Source organism: Ranitomeya variabilis, chromosome 4, assembly GCF_051348905.1.
Source record: "Ranitomeya variabilis isolate aRanVar5 chromosome 4, aRanVar5.hap1, whole genome shotgun sequence".
Taxonomy (NCBI): domain Eukaryota; kingdom Metazoa; phylum Chordata; class Amphibia; order Anura; family Dendrobatidae; genus Ranitomeya; species Ranitomeya variabilis.
Window position 1 is genome coordinate 269,587,101 of NC_135235.1, and position 20,143 is coordinate 269,607,243.

Consider the following 20,143-nt stretch of genomic DNA (forward strand, 5'->3'; position numbering starts at 1 on the left):
TTAATCCAATAAATTCAAAGGGTTGGAGCTCCATTTGGCATATGGATTTATTCATTAATCTGCACTTCGAGTTCAGTGAAATGTAAAAAAAAAATGTCTCCATTAGGTGGCCCTCAATGGAAAATGTATTCAGATACATCTGTTATACATTATTTTCAAAATTGCAATATGACATGGAGGATTAAGATCTCCTAGTGTGGCATATTGAGCCCCAAACTACTATATTTTATATATAATTCAACTAGTTTTTCAAGTTATTTCCCTTCGCCTATAGACTACTTCCAATTTTAGCTATTAATATTTGGGAAATTAAGATGACATGTCTGTAGGCCCGGGGTACCTAAAGGGGTTGTGTCCAACCCCAAAGTGAAAATAAAAAAGCCTATACCATTTAAAGGGTTTATCCCAGGAAAAACATGTCTCACCTATTTGTGTCCCAAGTCCGTATTCCAGAGAGCTATGAATGGAGCCTCACAATCTGTGCATCAGTGTGCATAACCTGCAGACTAGAGCTCCGCACGCACATTAAGCAGGTGGGGAACTGCAAGAATCAACATACTGTTCTACTAATCATGTTGCCAGGTCATTCTTAATGCACAATGAATGCCCAAAAAAGGTACGGTGAAATAGTGGGGGGTGTTCACCATTTTTCCTCATTTGGAATTTTTTTTCCTATTATTCAGTACATTGTAGGGCAAAATGAATATTGATGTTCAAAATTGCACCTCGTCCTGCAAAAAAATTAATTTGCGGCTGGAAAAATAAAAAAGTGATGAAACTTGGAAAAAAGGGAGGAAAAGGCAAAATTGGAAAACAAATTGGCTTCATCCGTAAATTGTTAAAATATACTAATGGGCACATCTTTTGACACTTTATATAGAGTCCAGATGTCAATCAAAACTTTTATTGACTTATCTATTGCTTAAGAGACATCATGCATAAAACAAAAAACTTTTTTTGTGTAGGTAGTTCTAGATTGTTCATTATTAACCTTTAAATAAGTAAAGCGACTTGTTTCCTTGCTCTCTTTCGACATCCCACTATTTGGTTTGTAAGCAGAAGCTAAGCTTCGCCTACGTGATTATCAATACAAATTACACAATATGTTATTTGCAGGGACAGATTTTTTTTAATTTTTTTTATTGGGGTACAACAGTAAAGATATGGTGATACCCAGACCTTGTAAAAGATTGCTAATTATTTACTTTTTTTGAATATGTTTGTATTATTTTTTGTGTATATATATATATTCATAAATTTATTTTCTTCCCTCTCTGCTTGATACAGCTGCAATATCAGCCCCGAAACTCATTAAGCATCTTTTTATATGTATAATATATTTTGCTTTTACTTTTCTAATCATCTGGGGAGCCTTATTTTTATCTTGTGCACCTTGATCCTCATGACCTCTGATGGCAACGATTGACTGCAGTGGTCACATGAATGATGGGCATGAATCTATCACTGGAGGACTCTTGAAGAATTCTCCCGAACTTCGATTCAGGTTTGCTCAGATTGGGCCTGCAGAGTCAATTCTCAGACAATATTTTTTTATTTTTTCCTTGACACAGCCATCTGAGATCTTGTTTGTTGCAGGATGAGTTACTGTTCTGATTGATGTCATTTGCCATACGATTCTAAAAATGGGAAAAAAAATCCCAAGTGCAGTGAAATCGTAAAAAAAAAAATCACCATTGCACTATTTTTTGGGGGGTTTCATTTTTACCAGCATTTAGTAAAAAATGCCCTGCTAACGTGAATCGCTGGGTCAGTATGATTGGGCCGATACCAAATCTATGAGGTATTTTAAAATAATTTTAAGAATTAAAAATAATTGAGTGATTTCTATAAAGAAAATTGATTGTGTTGACATCTTTTGCGACCCACAACTTTTATTTTTTATTTTTTCACCAATGGAGCTGTGGGAATAATTTTTGCCTGGCTTCATAGACGCGCATAGATGGCAGCCATCAGGGTCTTAGGAAAAATTCCATCTGCCCATTGCAACGCATCGGTACATTTTGGCCTTGGGCATCCAAATCAATGCGCAACCCTGATTGTGCCACTTAAATGGTGTGGTCAGTGATCGACAGTGGCATTTAAAGGGCTCAACTGCAGCATTCCGTGCTAGCTGTTGTTAGTGGCAGATGTTGGCTGTACAATACAGCTGCCACCGGTCAAAAGTGGAGTTAGCTCAGTTCTGAACCCACACCCGAAACGCGCTGTCCATGAATGGTGGATGTTGGGAAGAAGTTTATGGTTATTTTAGTATTCTGTGTAGTGCAAGACCCGAGAGGATAGTATTGAAGAGAAAATCCATGTGCCATGGAATGTCCGGTTCCCCACCAATCTGGTAGTTATCACCTCTCTGGCGGAGCACCCCTTTACGTTAGACGTCCAATCTCTATATAAAAGCATGCCTCCACTCCTTCTCAATCCTTCCATAGGTGTATACATCGTATTCCATGTCTGTTACATAAAATTCCAATCCTGACCTGATACTAACTCTACCAAGTATTTACCTTTCTAATCGGTAGGACCGTCCTGCCAGCTCTCGAGTTGGGCACGTGCCCAATCTAACAGTGGGTGTCCAGATGACCGCCTATAAAAAGCTGGGGACAAATCCCCCGTCATGGCATTGATTCATCTCTGACAGGTAAGATGATGTTTGCATTGCTCCAGAAATATTAGAGAATGTTTTATGGTGGGTAAGAGATACAGTTTTTGTTTTTTTCCAGGTGCTAAAAAATTAAAAATGTGCCCCTTGTTGTATTAAATATAATTGTGTAGATAGCATAAGAAAATCTACGAAGTGTAGAAAAGCAAAGGGGCTGAAACTTGTTGCCATTTGACTGACCCCTGAATACACGTGCGTTTTGTTCAGCCAATGTCGCTTCCTCCTGACCCCCTTATTTTTCTGGATGCTTCTTTCTGGTGAGTAATTGTGTGCTTCAGTGCAGGAAGGGGAGTAAGGTGATGGCAGACAGCGATCAAAAGGATCAGGAATTGTAATCCAATATGCATGACCATTTTCTTCCCCACCATCATTTGTCTTAGAAGGGTCTGGAGGCTCCCATGTAAATGAAAAGCCAACTTTTTACATAAGGCGCACCTTAAAAATGAACTGTCACTTGCTATAAATATATATCTATTTTTACCTGGTGTAAATGCCGCTGTTCTTCTTATTCCGGCGCCGTTTTTCTTTTGTTTCTGCGCCACTCCATTCCTGAGATATGGCCCCCTCTTCCCAGCATATCAATCTAGTCTTTTGTTATGTTAATTAAATACATTTTTATTAAAACATTTTAACTGTTTACAAAAAGAAGACATTAGGATAAGTCAGGGATTAGTATTAATGTACAGATCTTGGGATAGTGGAGAGGGAAAAGTAAAGAAAGGGGAGAAGAAGGGAGAAAAAGGAGGGACAAAGGAAAAAGGTAAACAAAATCTTTAAAAAAAACCATACAGTTGTTATGCAATAACTTACAACAACATCGGCACGACGAAAATTACAGAACACAGAAAAAAGCTAGCCTGGCAGGTTGTTAGCCTGAGAATTTCTCTAAAAAGGTAAGCCATGGTTAACATTTAAATAAGTATTTTTCCCAAGTGTTATTGCTAATCTATACTCGTAAGAATTGTGTAATGACGTTTTCTCAATTATATCTTTAAGTGTAGGAATGGAAGCTCTTTTCCAATTTAAAGCTATAGCGTTTTTAGCCACTGAGAGAATGTGCATTAGTCATTAGAATAAATCTGTATTATGAGTTGATTTGCTCTATTTCTAGAGAAAGAAGAGCTAATTGTGGGGTAATTATAATGTTGCTACCTGTAACTTCTTTAGCTTTTTTCCAGCTTTCAATAGGAAATGATTTCATTAAATCTTTTTCCCATTTACTTATCTGTGAACATTTTTGGAGACCATAATCCTGGTGGAATATTCTACAGATCTTTTTAGTTTTCCACAAAGTGTCAATGTTGGGATTGACATATTGGGATTCCCAATATACTCAGGAAAAGGGGATTTAGAATCAAGAAGTCCCCTAATAGTTTCCCTCAGTAATATATAATATATCAAATCAGAATCAGGAACTTTATATTTTAGTTTAAGTTGCATAAAAGGAAGAAAATGATTCCCATCATGTACATTTTTAATGAATCTTAATCCAAGTTCTTTCCAGGATAGGAGGATAATTTAGTTAGTTATGATATTTATTATCTCCAAAGGTAAATTGTTTAGTTGGTCATATCGAGAAGTTTTATTTGCAAACTTTTTCCAAGCTGAGAGGGACACAGAAATAGTTTCTGCACCTATCCTGTTAATTAGAAGTGGCCGTCAAAGCAGCAGATTTTCTCTCCTCCTAATATGTAGGAGGTGCAGAATCGCCCTTTTAGGTTACGGATCCAGAAAAGTTTCCCAAAGGAATAAATGTCCAACAACAGCGGTGACCAGTTCCGGCATATCTATAGGGTTTAGTATGACGTTTTCCTCATCATATTTTTGTCTTTTCCGCAGGTGTAAGATAGATTCTCATCATGAGACTCCTGGTTTCATCATTGTTCCTCTTGTTTCTCGCAGGTATGACAAACTGTGGTCTGTAAAGCAACCTTAATATAATATTCCTCTTCCTGGCCCCATAGCGTGGACCCATGATAGTTATGGGTAGCTGTATTCAAACATATGCAAAAATCGGAATATATAAAATTGCTCAGTATCATTATAGGGCTCTTCTGCTTTCTAAAAACTTTTCTCCAAACTGATTTACTTGCCCTCCCAAGGTCCATCGCTGATCCCTCCGCCACTATTCCAAGCGTCTGATATTGTCCCGAGCTACAGTTATGGTACATCTGCCCCCAAGTTACACACATAATGTATCCACCCCCGATTTACCCCCAAGTAACACATATGGTACATAAATCTCCGAGTCACACATATGGTACATCTACCCCCAAGTAACACATATGGTGCATAAACCCCCGAGTCACACATATGGTGCATAAACCCCCGAGTCACACATATGGTACATAAACCTCCGAGTCACACATATGGTACGTCTTCCCCCTAGTTACACATATAGTACGTCCACCCCCTAGTTACACATATGTACGTCCGCCCCTGAGATACACATATGGTACGTCCACCCCCTAGATACACATATGGTACGTCCACCCCCTAGTTACACATATGATATGTCTGCCCCAAGTTACACATATGTACGTCCGGCTCTGAGTTACACATATGGTACGTCCACCCCCTAGTTACACATATGATATGTCTGCCCCAAGTTACACATATGGTACATCTGCCTCTGAGTTACACATATGGTACGTCCACCCCCTAGTTACACATATGATATGTCTGCCCCAAGTTACACATATGGTACGTCCGGCTCTGAGTTAGGCTGGGGTCACACATGGCGTAAGAAAATAAGCCACGTATTATACGTCCGTACTACGGCCGTAATACGGAGAAATGTCCCCAAAATATTGATCCGTAGTCAGGGTGTTTCAGCGTATTTTGCGCATGGCATCCTCCGTATGTAATCCGTATGGCATCCGTACTGCGAGATTTTCGCGCAGGCTTGCAAAACCGACATCTAATGGATTTATGTGCTCAAATGTTAGGGAAAACATATATACAGTATATATATATATATATATGTCATTGAGACACATATATATATATTCTGTATTTAGATTTCATTCAGCGCGATATCTGTGAACAGCCGGTAATTCAATTGCCGGCTTTTCATTTCTCCTGCACAAACCCGACAGGATATGAGACATGGTTTTCATACAGTAAACCATCTCATATCCCCTTTTTTGTTGCATATTCCACACTACTAATGTTAGTAGTGTGTATGTGCAAAATTTCAGCGCTGTAGCTGCTGAAATAAAGGGTTAAATGGCGGAAAAAATTGGCGTGGGCTCCCGCGCAATTTTCTCCGCCAGAGCGGTAAAGCCAGTGACTGAGGGCAGATATTAATAGCCTAGAGAGGGTCCATGGTTATTGGCCCCCCCGTGGCTACAAACATCTGCCCCCAGCCACCCCAGAAAAGGCACATCTGGAAGATGCGCCTATTCTGGCACTTGGCCACTCTCTTCCCACTCCCTGTAGCGGTGGGATATGGGGTAATGAAGGGTTAATGCCACCTTGCTATTGGAAGGTGACATTAAGCCAGATTAATAATGGAGAGGCGTCAATTATGACACCTATCCATTATTAATCCAATTGTAGGAAAGGGTTAAAAAACACACACACACATGATTACAAAGTATTTTAATGAAATAAACACAGCGGTTGTTGTAATAATTTATTGTTCTCTCATTCCATTTCCAGACCCTCGCTTGGGAAAACAATAAATGCACAAGATACATACCTTCTGATGTCAGATCACTTCCCACGATGTAATCCATCTGAAGGGGTTAACTAATATTACAGGCAGAGCTGCGATAAACCACTCGCTCGTGCCTGTAATCCCCGGGTGCTGAAAGGAAAGCTGGATCTGTACTTACATTGAGTCGCGGTGATGCGCCCCTGCTGGATGTTCTCATGAACTGCAGCCTGGGAACTTTTTCCCACGCTCCAGGTCATATGAGGACATCCAGCAGGGGGCGCATCACCGCGACTGAAGGAAATGTAGGTCAATGACCTACATTTCATTCATTCGCCGGGGAATTACAAGCAGGAGCACACCGCTGCATTTAGCAGGGCTCCTGCCTGTAATATTAGTTAACCCCTTCAGATGGATTACTTCGTGGGACGAGATCTGACAGCAGAAGGTATGTATCTTGTGCGTTTATTATGTTGCCAAGCGAGGTCCTGGAAATGGAATGGGAGAACAATAAATTATTACAACAACCGCTGTGTTTATTTCAATAAAATACTTTGTAATCATGTGTGTGTGTGTTTTTTAACCCTTTCCTACAATTGGATTAATAATGGATAGGTGTCATAATTGACGCCTCTCCATTATTAATCTGGCTTAATGTCACCTTCCAATAGCAAGGTGGCATTAACCCTTCATTACCCCATATCCCACCGCTACAGGGAGTGGGAAGAGAGTGGCCAAGTGCCAGAACAGGCGCATCTTCCAGATGTGCCTTTTCTGGGGTGGCTGGGGGCAGATGTTTTTAGCCACGGGGGGGCCAATAACCATGGACCCTCTCTAGGCTATTAATATCTGCCCTCAGTCACTGGCTTTACCATTCTGGCGGAGAAAATTGCGCGGGAGCCCACGCCAATTTTTTCCGCCATTTAACCCTTTATTTCAGCAGCTACAGCGCTGAAATTTTGCACATACACACTACTAATATTAGTAATGTGGAATATGCAAAAAAAAAGGGGATATGAGATGGTTTACTGTATGTAATCATGTCTCATATCCTGTCGGGTTTGTGCAGGAGAAATGAAAAGCCGGCAATTGAATTACCGACTTTTCACTAACACCGCTGCGTATTTCTCGCAAGTCACACTGCTGGTCCGTGTGGAATCCGTATTTTTCTCGCCCCCATAGACTTTCATTGGCGTATTATTTGCGCAGTACGCTGACAAACGCAGCATGCTGCGATTTTGTACGGCCGTAGAAAGCCGTATAATACTGAACCGTAATATACGGCTAATAGGAGCAGCCCCATTGAGAATAATTGTGCCGTATGTAATGCGAGTTTTACGGACGTAGTTTCTGCGCTCTTACGTCCGTAAAACTCGCATGTGTGACCCCAGCCTTACACATATGGTATGTCCGCCCCCTAGTTACACATATGCTACATCCGCCCCCTAGTTACACATGTGGTACGTCCGCCCCCTAGTTACACATATGGTACGTCCGCCCCCTAGTTACACATATGGTACATCCACCCCCTAGTTACACATATGGTACATCCGCCCCCTAGTTACACATATGGTACATCCACCCCCTAGTTACACATATGGTACTTCTGCTCCCTAGTTACACATATGGTACATCCACCCCCTAGTTACACATATGGTACATCCGCTCCCTAGTTACACATATGGTACATCTGCTCCCTAGTTACGCATATGGTACGTCCGCCCCTAGTTACACATATGGTACATCCGCCTCCTAGTTACACATATGGTACGTCCACCCCCTAGTTACACATTTGGTACATCCACCCCCTAGTTACACATATGGTACTTCTGCTCCCTAGTTACACATATGGTACATCCACCCCCTAGTTACACATATGGTACATCCGCTCCCTAGTTACACATATGGTACATCTGCTCCCTAGTTACACATATGGTACGTCCACCCCTAGTTACACATATGGTACATCCGCCTCCTAGTTACACATATGGTACGTCCGCCTCCTAGTTACACATATGGTACGTCCGCCCCCTAGTTACACAAATGGTACGTCTGCATCTGAGTTACACATATGGTACATCTGCCCCCTAGTTACACATATGGTACGTCCGCCCCCTAGTTACATATATGATACATCCGCCCCCTAGTTACACAAATGGTACGTCCGCCTCTGAGTTACACATATGGTAAGTTTTCCCTCTAGTTACACATATGGTACGTCCGCCCCCTAGTTACCCATATGGTACATCCACCCCCTAGTTACACATTTGGTACATCCGCCCCCTAGTTACACATATGGTACATCCACCCCCTAGTTACACATTTGGTACATCCGCCCCCTAGTTACACATATGGTACATCCGCCTCCTAGTTACACATATGGTACGTCCACCCCCTAGTTACACAAATGGTACATCCGCCCCCTAGTTACACATATGGTACATCCACCCCCTAGTTACACATTTGGTACATCCGCCCCCTAGTTACACATATGGTACATCCGCCTCCTAGTTACACATATGGTACGTCCACCCCCTAGTTACACAAATGGTACATCCGCCCCCTAGTTACACATATGGTACGTAAACCCCTGGTGTACACATGGGGCACATCCACGCCCCAGGTGAGGTGACACATATGATATGTCCACCCCTGAGTTTCGCATATGGTACTTCTGTATCTGAGTTTCACATATGGTACGTCCTCCCCAGAGCTACACATATGGTACGTCCGCCCCCTAGTTAAACATATGGTACATCCACCCCCTAGTTACACATATGGTACGTCCGCCCCCTAGTTACACATATGGTACATCCGCCCCCTAGTTACACAAATGGTACGTCCGCCTCTGAGTTACACATATGGTACATCCGTCCCCCTAGTTACACAAATGGTACGTCCGCCTCTGAGTTACAAATATGGTACATCCGCCCCCTAGTTACACATATGGTACGTCCGGCCCCTAGTTACACATATGGTACGTCCACCCCCTAGTTACACATATGGTACGTCCACCCCCTAGTTACACATATGGTACGTCCGCCCCCTAGTTACATATATGGTACATCTGCCCCCTAGTTACACATATGGTACGTCCGCCCCCTAGTTACACATATGGTACGTCTGCCCCCTAGTTACACATATGGTACGTCCGCCCCCTAGTTACACATATGGTACATCCGCCCCCTAGTTACACATATGGTACGTCCGCACCCTAGTTACACATATGGTACGTCCGCCCCCTAGTTACACATATGGTACGTCCGCCCCCTAGTTACACATATGGTACATCCGCCCCCTAGTTACACATATGGTACATCCACCGTCCGCCCCCTAGTTACACATATGGTACATCCGCCCCCTAGTTACACATATGGTACATCCACCGTCCGCCCCCTAGTTACACATATGGTACATCCACCGTCCGCCCCCTAGTTACACCTATGGTACGTCCGCCCCCTAGTTACACATATGGTACATCCGCCCCCTAGTTACACATATGGTACATCCACCGTCTGCTCCCTAGTTACACATATGGTACGTCCGTCCCCTAGTTACACATATGGTACGTCCGCCCCCTAGTTACACATATGGTACATCCGCCTCCTAGTTACACATATGGTACGTCCGCCCCCTAGTTACACCTATGGTACGTCCGCCCCCTAGTTACACATATGGTACGTCCGCCCCCTAGTTACACATATGGTACGTCCGCCCCCTAGTTACACATATGGTACATCCGCCTCCTAGTTACACATATGGTACGTCTGCCCCCTAGTTACACCTATGGTACATCCGCCCCCTAGTTACACATATGGTACATCCGCCCCCTAGTTACACATATGGTACATCCACCGTCTGCTCCCTAGTTACACATATGGTACGTCCGCCCCCTAGTTACACATATGGTACGTCCGCCCCCTAGTTACACATATGGTACATCCGCCTCCTAGTTACACATATGGTACGTCCGCCCCCTAGTTACACATATGGTACATCCGCCCCCTAGTTACACATATGGTACATCCACCGTCTGCTCCCTAGTTACACATATGGTACGTCCGTCCCCTAGTTACACATATGGTACGTCCGCCCCCTAGTTACACATATGGTACGTCCGCCCCCTAGTTACACATATGGTACATCAGCCCCCTAGTTACACATATGGTACGTCCGCCCCCTAGTTACACATATGGTACATCTGCCCCCTAGTTACACATATGGTACATCCGCCCCCTAGTTACACATATGGTACATCCACCGTCTGCTCCCTAGTTACACATATGGTACGTCCGTCCCCTAGTTACACATATGGTACGTCCACCCCCTAGTTACACAAATGGTACATCCGCCCCCTAGTTACACATATGGTACATCCACCCCCTAGTTACACATTTGGTACATCCGCCCCCTAGTTACACATATGGTACATCCGCCTCCTAGTTACACATATGGTACGTCCACCCCCTAGTTACACAAATGGTACATCCGCCCCCTAGTTACACATATGGTACGTAAACCCCTGGTGTACACATGGGGCACATCCACGCCCCAGGTGAGGTGACACATATGATATGTCCACCCCTGAGTTTCGCATATGGTACTTCTGTATCTGAGTTTCACATATGGTACGTCCTCCCCAGAGCTACACATATGGTACGTCCGCCCCCTAGTTAAACATATGGTACATCCACCCCCTAGTTACACATATGGTACGTCCGCCCCCTAGTTACACATATGGTACATCCGCCCCCTAGTTACACAAATGGTACGTCCGCCTCTGAGTTACACATATGGTACATCCGTCCCCCTAGTTACACAAATGGTACGTCCGCCTCTGAGTTACAAATATGGTACATCCGCCCCCTAGTTACACATATGGTACGTCCGGCCCCTAGTTACACATATGGTACGTCCACCCCCTAGTTACACATATGGTACGTCCACCCCCTAGTTACACATATGGTACGTCCGCCCCCTAGTTACATATATGGTACATCTGCCCCCTAGTTACACATATGGTACGTCCGCCCCCTAGTTACACATATGGTACGTCTGCCCCCTAGTTACACATATGGTACGTCCGCCCCCTAGTTACACATATGGTACATCCGCCCCCTAGTTACACATATGGTACGTCCGCACCCTAGTTACACATATGGTACGTCCGCCCCCTAGTTACACATATGGTACGTCCGCCCCCTAGTTACACATATGGTACATCCGCCCCCTAGTTACACATATGGTACATCCACCGTCCGCCCCCTAGTTACACATATGGTACATCCGCCCCCTAGTTACACATATGGTACATCCACCGTCCGCCCCCTAGTTACACATATGGTACATCCACCGTCCGCCCCCTAGTTACACCTATGGTACGTCCGCCCCCTAGTTACACATATGGTACATCCGCCCCCTAGTTACACATATGGTACATCCACCGTCTGCTCCCTAGTTACACATATGGTACGTCCGTCCCCTAGTTACACATATGGTACGTCCGCCCCCTAGTTACACATATGGTACATCCGCCTCCTAGTTACACATATGGTACGTCCGCCCCCTAGTTACACCTATGGTACGTCCGCCCCCTAGTTACACATATGGTACGTCCGCCCCCTAGTTACACATATGGTACGTCCGCCCCCTAGTTACACATATGGTACATCCGCCTCCTAGTTACACATATGGTACGTCTGCCCCCTAGTTACACCTATGGTACATCCGCCCCCTAGTTACACATATGGTACATCCGCCCCCTAGTTACACATATGGTACATCCACCGTCTGCTCCCTAGTTACACATATGGTACGTCCGCCCCCTAGTTACACATATGGTACGTCCGCCCCCTAGTTACACATATGGTACATCCGCCTCCTAGTTACACATATGGTACGTCCGCCCCCTAGTTACACATATGGTACATCCGCCCCCTAGTTACACATATGGTACATCCACCGTCTGCTCCCTAGTTACACATATGGTACGTCCGTCCCCTAGTTACACATATGGTACGTCCGCCCCCTAGTTACACATATGGTACGTCCGCCCCCTAGTTACACATATGGTACATCAGCCCCCTAGTTACACATATGGTACGTCCGCCCCCTAGTTACACATATGGTACATCTGCCCCCTAGTTACACATATGGTACATCCGCCCCCTAGTTACACATATGGTACGCCTGCCACTGAGTTACATATAGAATGCATCTGACCATGAGTTACACATAAGGTACGTAAGCCCCTGGTGTACACATGGGGCACATCCACGCCCCAGGTGAGGTGACATATATGGTACGTCCTCCCCAGAGCTACACATATGGTACGTCCGCCCCCTAGTTACACATATGGTACGTCCGCCCCCTAGTTACACATATGGTACGTCTGCCCCTAGTTACACATATGGTACGTCTGCCCCAGAGCTACACATACGGTACGTCTGCCCCCTAGTTACACATATGGTACGTCCGCCCCCTAGTTACACATATGGTACGTCCTCCCCAGAGCTACACATACGGTACGTCTGCCCCCTAGTTACACATATGGTACGTCCGCCCCCTAGTTACACATATGGTACGTCTGCCACTGAGTTACATATAGAATCTGACCATGAGTTACACATATGGTACGTCCTCCCCAGAGCTACACATATGGTACGTCCGCCCCCTAGTTACACATATGGTACGTCCGCCCCCTAGTTACACATATGGTACGTCCGCCCCCTAGTTACACATATGGTACATCTGCCCCTAGTTACACATATGGTACGTCCGCCCCCTAGTTACACATATGGTACGTCTGCCACTGAGTTACATATAGAATCTGACCATGAGTTACACATATGGTACGTCCTCCCCAGAGCTACACATATGGTACGTCTGCCCCCTAGTTACACAAATAATACTTCCACCCTTAAGTTACATGTATGTCCTGCTTTGGTTGCACTTTTCCTAGGAACTTATGGTGCTGCCATTGGCAAAGAGAATGAAGAAAAACCACCAAAACTTACATTAAGGGAAGCTATGAAGGAGCTGATGCATGATTCAATGGCGATTGGCGTGGATTTGGTGTCCACCTGGGATTCCTCAGAGGATGACAGACTGTAAGATGATTATGTAAACATTTTTTGCTTACACTATTATATTATTTATAGCATTAGTATTATTATAATTTACTTATTATTATTATTATTATTAATAGTAATTATTATTAATTATAGCATTATTATGTATTAATATTTATTATTCTTAATAATATGTATTATTTATAGCATTAATAATATATTATTTTATTTATAGCACTATTAATTCCCACAACACTTTACGTCACTGTCCCCATTGGGGCTCACAATCTAGATTCCCTATCAGCATGTCTTTGGAGTGTGGGAGGAAATGTTGTGCAAATGTTGTTTTTGGTGGGATTTGAACCAGGAACCCAGCACTTAACCACTGAGCCACCATACTGCCCAATTTACAGGATTGATTTGTATCTTTTTTGCACCATTTATGTGATCCATCAGCCAAAACAGAGGAAGCATTAATATATTACACATTACACGTTCACCGCCCTTGCATAAACTCTTTACACTCCATCCATATCGGCCCCTCTGTTCTTGCCTCTCCTATGTATAGCACTCATGCTCTGTTCACATTGCTTAACAGTACAGATCCATTCAGTCCCACCATCCAACACAAGAGACGCTCTCACAAATCACTTAACCATCTGCTCACTCTTTCTATCCTCCTTCTCCTAGTTGCTGGAGACATCTCTCCAAACCCCGGCCCCCCATGTTATAACCAGTCAAACCTTCCAATTGCTACACCCAGAAACCCCTCTAAGGCTACTTTCACACTAGCGTCGAGCTCGGCCCGTCGCAGTGCGTCGGGCCGAGGTTACCGATGCTAGCGCTGTCTCCGCCGCACAACGGGGGCAGCGGATGCATTTTTCTAGCGCATCCACTGCCCCATTGTGAGGTGCGGGGAGGTGGGGGCGGAGTTCCGGCCGCGCATGCGCGGTCGGAAAAAGCGGACCGTCGGTGGCAAAAAACGTTACATGTAGCGTTTTTTTGTGCCGACGGTCCGCCACAACAAGGCGCAACCATCGCACGACGGTTGTGACGTGTGGAAATCCGTCGCAATGCGTTGCGTAATGTTAGCCAATGGAGAAAAAACGCATCCTGCAAGCTCTTTTGCAGGATGCGTATTTTCTGCAAAACGACGCATTGTGACGGATTGCAGTTAACGCTAGTGTGAAAGTAGCATAACCTTATTAATATTCCATGCATGCCTTCTGTCTCTTTCAATTGTGCCCTTTGGAATTCTCGCTCTGTGTGTAGTAAACTCTCCTTCAGTCATGACTTTTTCATTTCTAACTCTTTCAATCTCCTGGCTCTCACTGAAACCTGGATCCAACAGTCAGACATCACCGCTGCTGCTGCTTCTCTTTCATATGGTGGACTACACTTTTCTCATACCCCAAGATCAGACAACAGAGCAGGTGGAGGCGTTGGTCTGCTCCTTTTACCCAAATGTACCTTCCAAGTTATCCCCCAAGTACCCTCACTTGTATTCCCTTCCTTTTAGGTCCATGCTGTCAGACTCTACGACCCCTTCTCCATGCGAGTAGCGGTGGTGTATCGTCCTCCCGGCCCCTCTCATCAGTTCCTGGATCACTTTGCCACCTGGCTTCCACACTTTCTCTCCTGTGACACCCCCACCCTTATCATGGGTGATTTCAACATCCCCATTGCTTCTCCCCTCTCCCCATCTGCTTCTCACCTTTTATCTCTAACCTCCTCTTTCGGTCTCTCGCAGCATACTAACTCTCCAATGCATGAAGATGGAAACTCCCTTGACTTGGTCTACTCCCAGCTTTGCTCAGTGGACGATTTCACAAACTCCCCTGTCCCGCTCTCTGACCACAACCTTCTTTCATTCTCTATCAAGAACTGCCATCCCGCTCAGGTCACCCCCACTTTCCACACTTATAGAAACATACAGGCCATTAACACCCAGAAACTTATGAAGAACTTGCAGTCATCATTGGCCCCAATCTCCTCCATCTCATGTCCTGATTCTGCTCTGAAGCATTACAATGAAACCATGCAAAGTGCCCTGGATGAAGCTGCACCTCCTATACATAGAAAAAATTGGCCACATTCGACAGGAAATCATCTCCCAATCTCTTCATACCAGGCACTGTCCTCCCTCCCCCACTGCATCTAGTTCACTCTCTGCCTTTGAACCAGTTACAGAAGAAGAAGTAATCAGGCTCCTTGCATCTTCTCACCCGACCACTTGCACCAGTGACCCCATTTCGTCACACCTCCTCCAGTCCCTTTCCCCGGCGGTCACCTCTCACCTAACAAAAATATTCAACCTTTCTCTCACTTCCGGTATTTTTCCCTCCTCATTTAAGCATGCCATCATACATCCATTACTTAAAAAACCCTCCCTCGACCAAAACTGTGCCGCTAATTATAGACCTGTCTCTAACCTTCCCTTCATCTCCAAACTCCTGGAACGCCTGGTCCACTCCCGTCTTACCCGCTATCTCTCAGATAACTCTCTTCTCGACCCTCTTCAATCTGGCTTCCGCTCTTTACACTCTACTGAAACTGCCCTCACTAAAGTCTCTAATGACCTACTAACAGCTAAATCTAATGGTCATTACTCCATGCTAATTCTCTTGGATCTCTCCGCAGCATTCGATACTGTGGATCATCAGCTCCTCCTCACTATGCTCCGCTCCATCGGCCTCAAGGACACCGTTCTCTCCTGGTTCTCCTCCTATCTCTCTGACCGATCCTTCATTGTATGTTTTGCTGGTTCCTCCTCCTCTCACCTTCCCCTTACTGTTGGGGTTCCTCAAGGATCAGTCCTAGGCCCCCTCCTCTTCTCTTTGTATACTGCCCCTATTGGACAAACAATCAGTAGATTTGGTTTCCAGTACCATCTCTATGCTGACGACACCCAATTATACACCTCTTCTCCTGTTATCACGCCGACCTTTTACCTTTACTGCTGTATCTTAGGGTACCGTCTCAGAGTGGCACTTTTGTCGCTACGATGGCACGATCCGTGACGTTCCAGCGATATCTATACGATATCGCTGTGTCTGACACGCAGCAGCGATCAGGGACCACGCTGAGAATCGTACGTCGTAGCAGATCGTTTGGAACTTTTTCGTCACTGGATCTCCCGCTGTCATCGCTGGATCGGTGTGTGTGACACCGATCCAGCGATGCGTTCGCTTGTAACCAGGGTAAACATCGGGTTACTAAGCACAGGGCCGCGCTTAGTAACCCGATGGTTACCCTGGTTACCATCGTAAATGTAAAAAAAAACAAACAGTACATACTCACATTCCGGTGTCCGTCAGGTCCCTTGCCATCTGCTTCCCGCACTGACTGACTGCCGGACGTAAAGTGAAAGAAGAGCACAGCGGTGACGTCACCGCTGTGCTCTGCTTTCACTTTACGGCCGGCAGTCAGTCAGTGCGGGAAGCAGACGGCAAGGGACCTGACGGACACCGGAATGTGAGTATGTACTGTTTGGTTTTTTTTACATTTACGATGGTAACCAGGGTAAACATCGGGTTACTAAGCGTGGCCCTGCGCTTAGTAACCCGATGTTTACCCTGGTTACCCGGGGACTTCGGCATCATTGGTCGCTGGAGAGCTGTCTGTGTGACAGCTCTCCAGCGACCACACAACGACTTACCAACGATCACGGCCAGGTCGTATCGCTAGTCGTGATCGTTGGTAAATCATTTTGTGTAACGGTACCCTAACATCATGTCCTCCCTCTATCTGAAACTGAACCTGTCAAAAACTGAACTCCTCGTGTTCTCTCCCTCTACTAACCTACCTTTGCCTGACATTGCCATCTCCGTGTGCGGTTCCACCATTACTCCAAAGCAACATGCCTGCTGCCTTGGGGTCATCCTTGATTCCGAGCTTTCATTCACCCCCCACATCCGATCACTGGCTCGCTCTTCTTATCTGCATCTCAAAAACATTTCTAGAATTCGCCCTTTTCTTACTTTCGACACTGCAAAAACTCTTACTGTTTCACTTATTCATTCTCGACTATTGTAACTCTCTATTAATCGGCCTCCCTCTTACCAAACTCTCCCCGCTCCAATCTGTCCTGAATGCTGCAGCCAGGATCATATTCCTCACCAACCGTTATACCGATGCCTCTACCTTGTGCCAGTCATTACACTGGCTACCCATCCACTCCAGAATCCAGTACAAACCTACTACCCTAATCCACAAAGCACTCCATGGCTCAGCACCACCCTACATCTCCTCTCTGGTCTCAGTCTACCACCCTACCCGTGCCCTCGGCTCCGCTAATGACCTCAGGTTAGCATCCTCAATAATCAGAACCTCCCACTCCCGTCTCCAAGACTTTACACGTGCTGTGCCGATTCTTTGGAATGCACTACCCAGGTTAATACGATTAATCCCCAATCCCCACAGTTTTAAGCGTGCCCTAAAAACTCATTTGTTCAGATTGGCCTACCGCCTCAACGCATTAACCTAACTATCCCTGTGTGGCCTATTAAAAAAAAAAAAGCAAACAATCAGGTTCCTCGCATCATGTTCTCATACACTTTATGCCGTTAATAGCACTCTGTGTCTGTACTGCTACACACTTAGGCAGTTAACTGGTTCATGCAGCTTTACATGAACACCCGAGCCTTACACTATGGCTGGTCCAAATAATTAAAGCAATTGTTACCATGCACCTCTCGTGTCTCCCCTTTTCCTCATAGTTTGTAAGCTTGCGAGCAGGGCCCTCATTCCTCCTGGTATCTATTTTGAACTGTGATTTCTGTTATGCTGTAATGTCTATTGTCTGTACAAGTCCCCTCTATAATTTGTAAAGCGCTGTATAAATAAAAATTATTATTAATTATTATTATATTACTCTACATATGTGGAAATAAAGTATGGTGTGACATCTTGTGCTACTTATTTTATAAGAAATGTATAATTTTTACTAGCCTTTTGTTCTTTAAAGGGAACCTGTCACCCCCAAAATCGAACGTGAGCTAAGCCCACCAGTTATATTGATAGTATCAAGCCATTGGGTTGCTGGTCTTCCATCTTTGCATTGTCTCTTCTATTCTTCTGACCATGATGTCCTTATACATTACTTGGCCATAATCAGACTTTCCCCCATCCAGGTCCTAAATTTATGAAGCAGAACCAGTCTGCTATCTCCATTGGACCAGCCACATCCATGTATTATTAGGTCAGCTATTCCTATGCTATGGATTGTCTACAGTGGCCATTGGCCAGACGTAGCTTTTCCTGGGGGTACCAAATTCATAATTTTGGAAATATTGAGAGTCTGAGCATTTGCACACCCAGCAATCTGCAGATTGGGGCTTTGCAATCCAGTCTCACATGGAGCATGTGCAACCTTCTCTTCATTTATTGTCTATGGGACATCAGAGATTGCCAAGCAAAGCGCTTGTCTACTTCTCGTGGTCCCATTAACAATGAATGGAAATGAAGTGGAGCATGCTCAGCACCGTTAAGGGCCATTTCCAGGATATAGAGACCCAATCTTGAGATCATTGGGGGCTTCAGCAGTCGAACTCACAGCAATTAGCAAGTTGTCCCTAGCCCCTATCCAATGGACATGGCATAATTTGTCTTTTTGGGAATAACATTTACAATAATGTATTTTTCTCCCATTCTCTCACAGGGCTGTATTGGGAAAACGATTTGAAACAATAAAGAAAAGTTATATTAACTTAGCTTATAGCAGCTCTGTGCACGTGGTAGAAATCGTTAAGGAGGTGTACAATGAATTCAATGAGACCTACCCAGTCTACAATAATAAAGTAGTTCCTCTTTTGGGAGCTTTTGCCGTCCAAGCTGTCAGCGAAGTACGACTACTTGTAGAGGAAATCAAGCCTACTTTTGAGACGTTTGAGGAGCAGATGAAAGTACATCAGAAGGCCTTCTGGGAAGTTGTACTCCCTGTCATAAAGAAAAAAACCAAACCGATGATCGACGCTCTAAACTCCAGTCTGAAGCCCTATATCGAAGACGTCCGCAATGAGGTAGCAAATGCAAAGGGCAAAGACGAAGTTGAAGCGCCATCTGATCAGGACCCTATAATCCGTACCATGGAAGAAAATTATCATACTGCTGAGAACATACAAAAAGTCTTCATGTTTGACAAGGACCAGTGGAAGAAGTTTTTGTCTCAACTGGAGCTCTTCAACACCAACGCCTAAAGATACATCCAACTGGCAAAGCCATGGAGAGAGCCGCCATAGTCGTAATTGATAACAGCAGCGAGGCTGTAATGAGTATTCTCATGTTAAATTTGTAATAAAAATCATTTTACTAAAAACTTTGTGTTCTGAATTTTACATGTCAGGCAAAAAGCATCAGAATTCATGCATCTGGCAAAAGTTTCTTACGGTGCTCACTGTGCCTCTGCCTCCTGGACCCAGTGGGATATGCCAGGATGTGGGGAAGCGCTCTCAATTTCTGGTGCATCTGTGTAGGACAGAGGTACAGTGGATTACAATGATGGAGCAGGAATCCCTCAGCTCCCTTCTCCACCATTAAGCTTGTAGACTCTGTGCTATCTTTTTTTATTTATTAGTCACTGCACCTTTTTGAGTGGAATAGGAAGGAGGAGCACCATGTTATTTAGGCCGCGGGGCCCCACTGTACTGTGCAAGAGGGTGGGACATTGTGGAGCCATTATATGGTGTTAGCTTGCAGGAGACACACTACAGTGTGAAGTGGCACCTTGGGGCATCATAC

The 20,143-nt window shown here is 44.8% G+C and overlaps 1 protein-coding gene across 2 annotated transcripts; it reads left to right on the forward strand.

Moving 5' to 3' along the window:
* Positions 1 to 2,634: 2,634 nt before the first annotated feature.
* Positions 2,635 to 19,721, forward strand: LOC143764389 (uncharacterized). 2 transcript variants are annotated; one of them, XM_077249914.1, is made up of 4 exons: positions 2,635 to 2,656; positions 4,517 to 4,579; positions 13,297 to 13,444; positions 19,065 to 19,721. In XM_077249914.1, the coding sequence occupies exons 2-4, from the start codon at positions 4,537 to 4,539 to the stop codon at positions 19,600 to 19,602; spliced, it is 729 nt and encodes a 242-aa protein (XP_077106029.1). In that variant the 5' UTR covers positions 2,635 to 2,656; positions 4,517 to 4,536; the 3' UTR covers positions 19,603 to 19,721. The 2 variants fall into 2 exon arrangements, with proteins under 2 accessions (XP_077106029.1, XP_077106028.1); XM_077249913.1 differs by lacking the exon at positions 2,635 to 2,656 and adding an exon at positions 3,479 to 3,570.
* Positions 19,722 to 20,143: the final 422 nt, after the last annotated feature.

Bases quoted from the DNA above. Each gene is read 5' to 3' on its own strand.
- LOC143764389 (XM_077249914.1), top strand. From the start codon at position 4,537: ATGAGACTCCTGGTTTCATCATTGTTCCTCTTGTTTCTCGCAG. The intron at 4,580-13,296 runs GTATGACAAACT...CACTTTTCCTAG, and splicing joins GTTCCTCTTGTTTCTCGCAG to GAACTTATGGTGCTGCCATT. The intron at 13,445-19,064 runs GTAAGATGATTA...ATTCTCTCACAG, and splicing joins TCCTCAGAGGATGACAGACT to GGCTGTATTGGGAAAACGAT.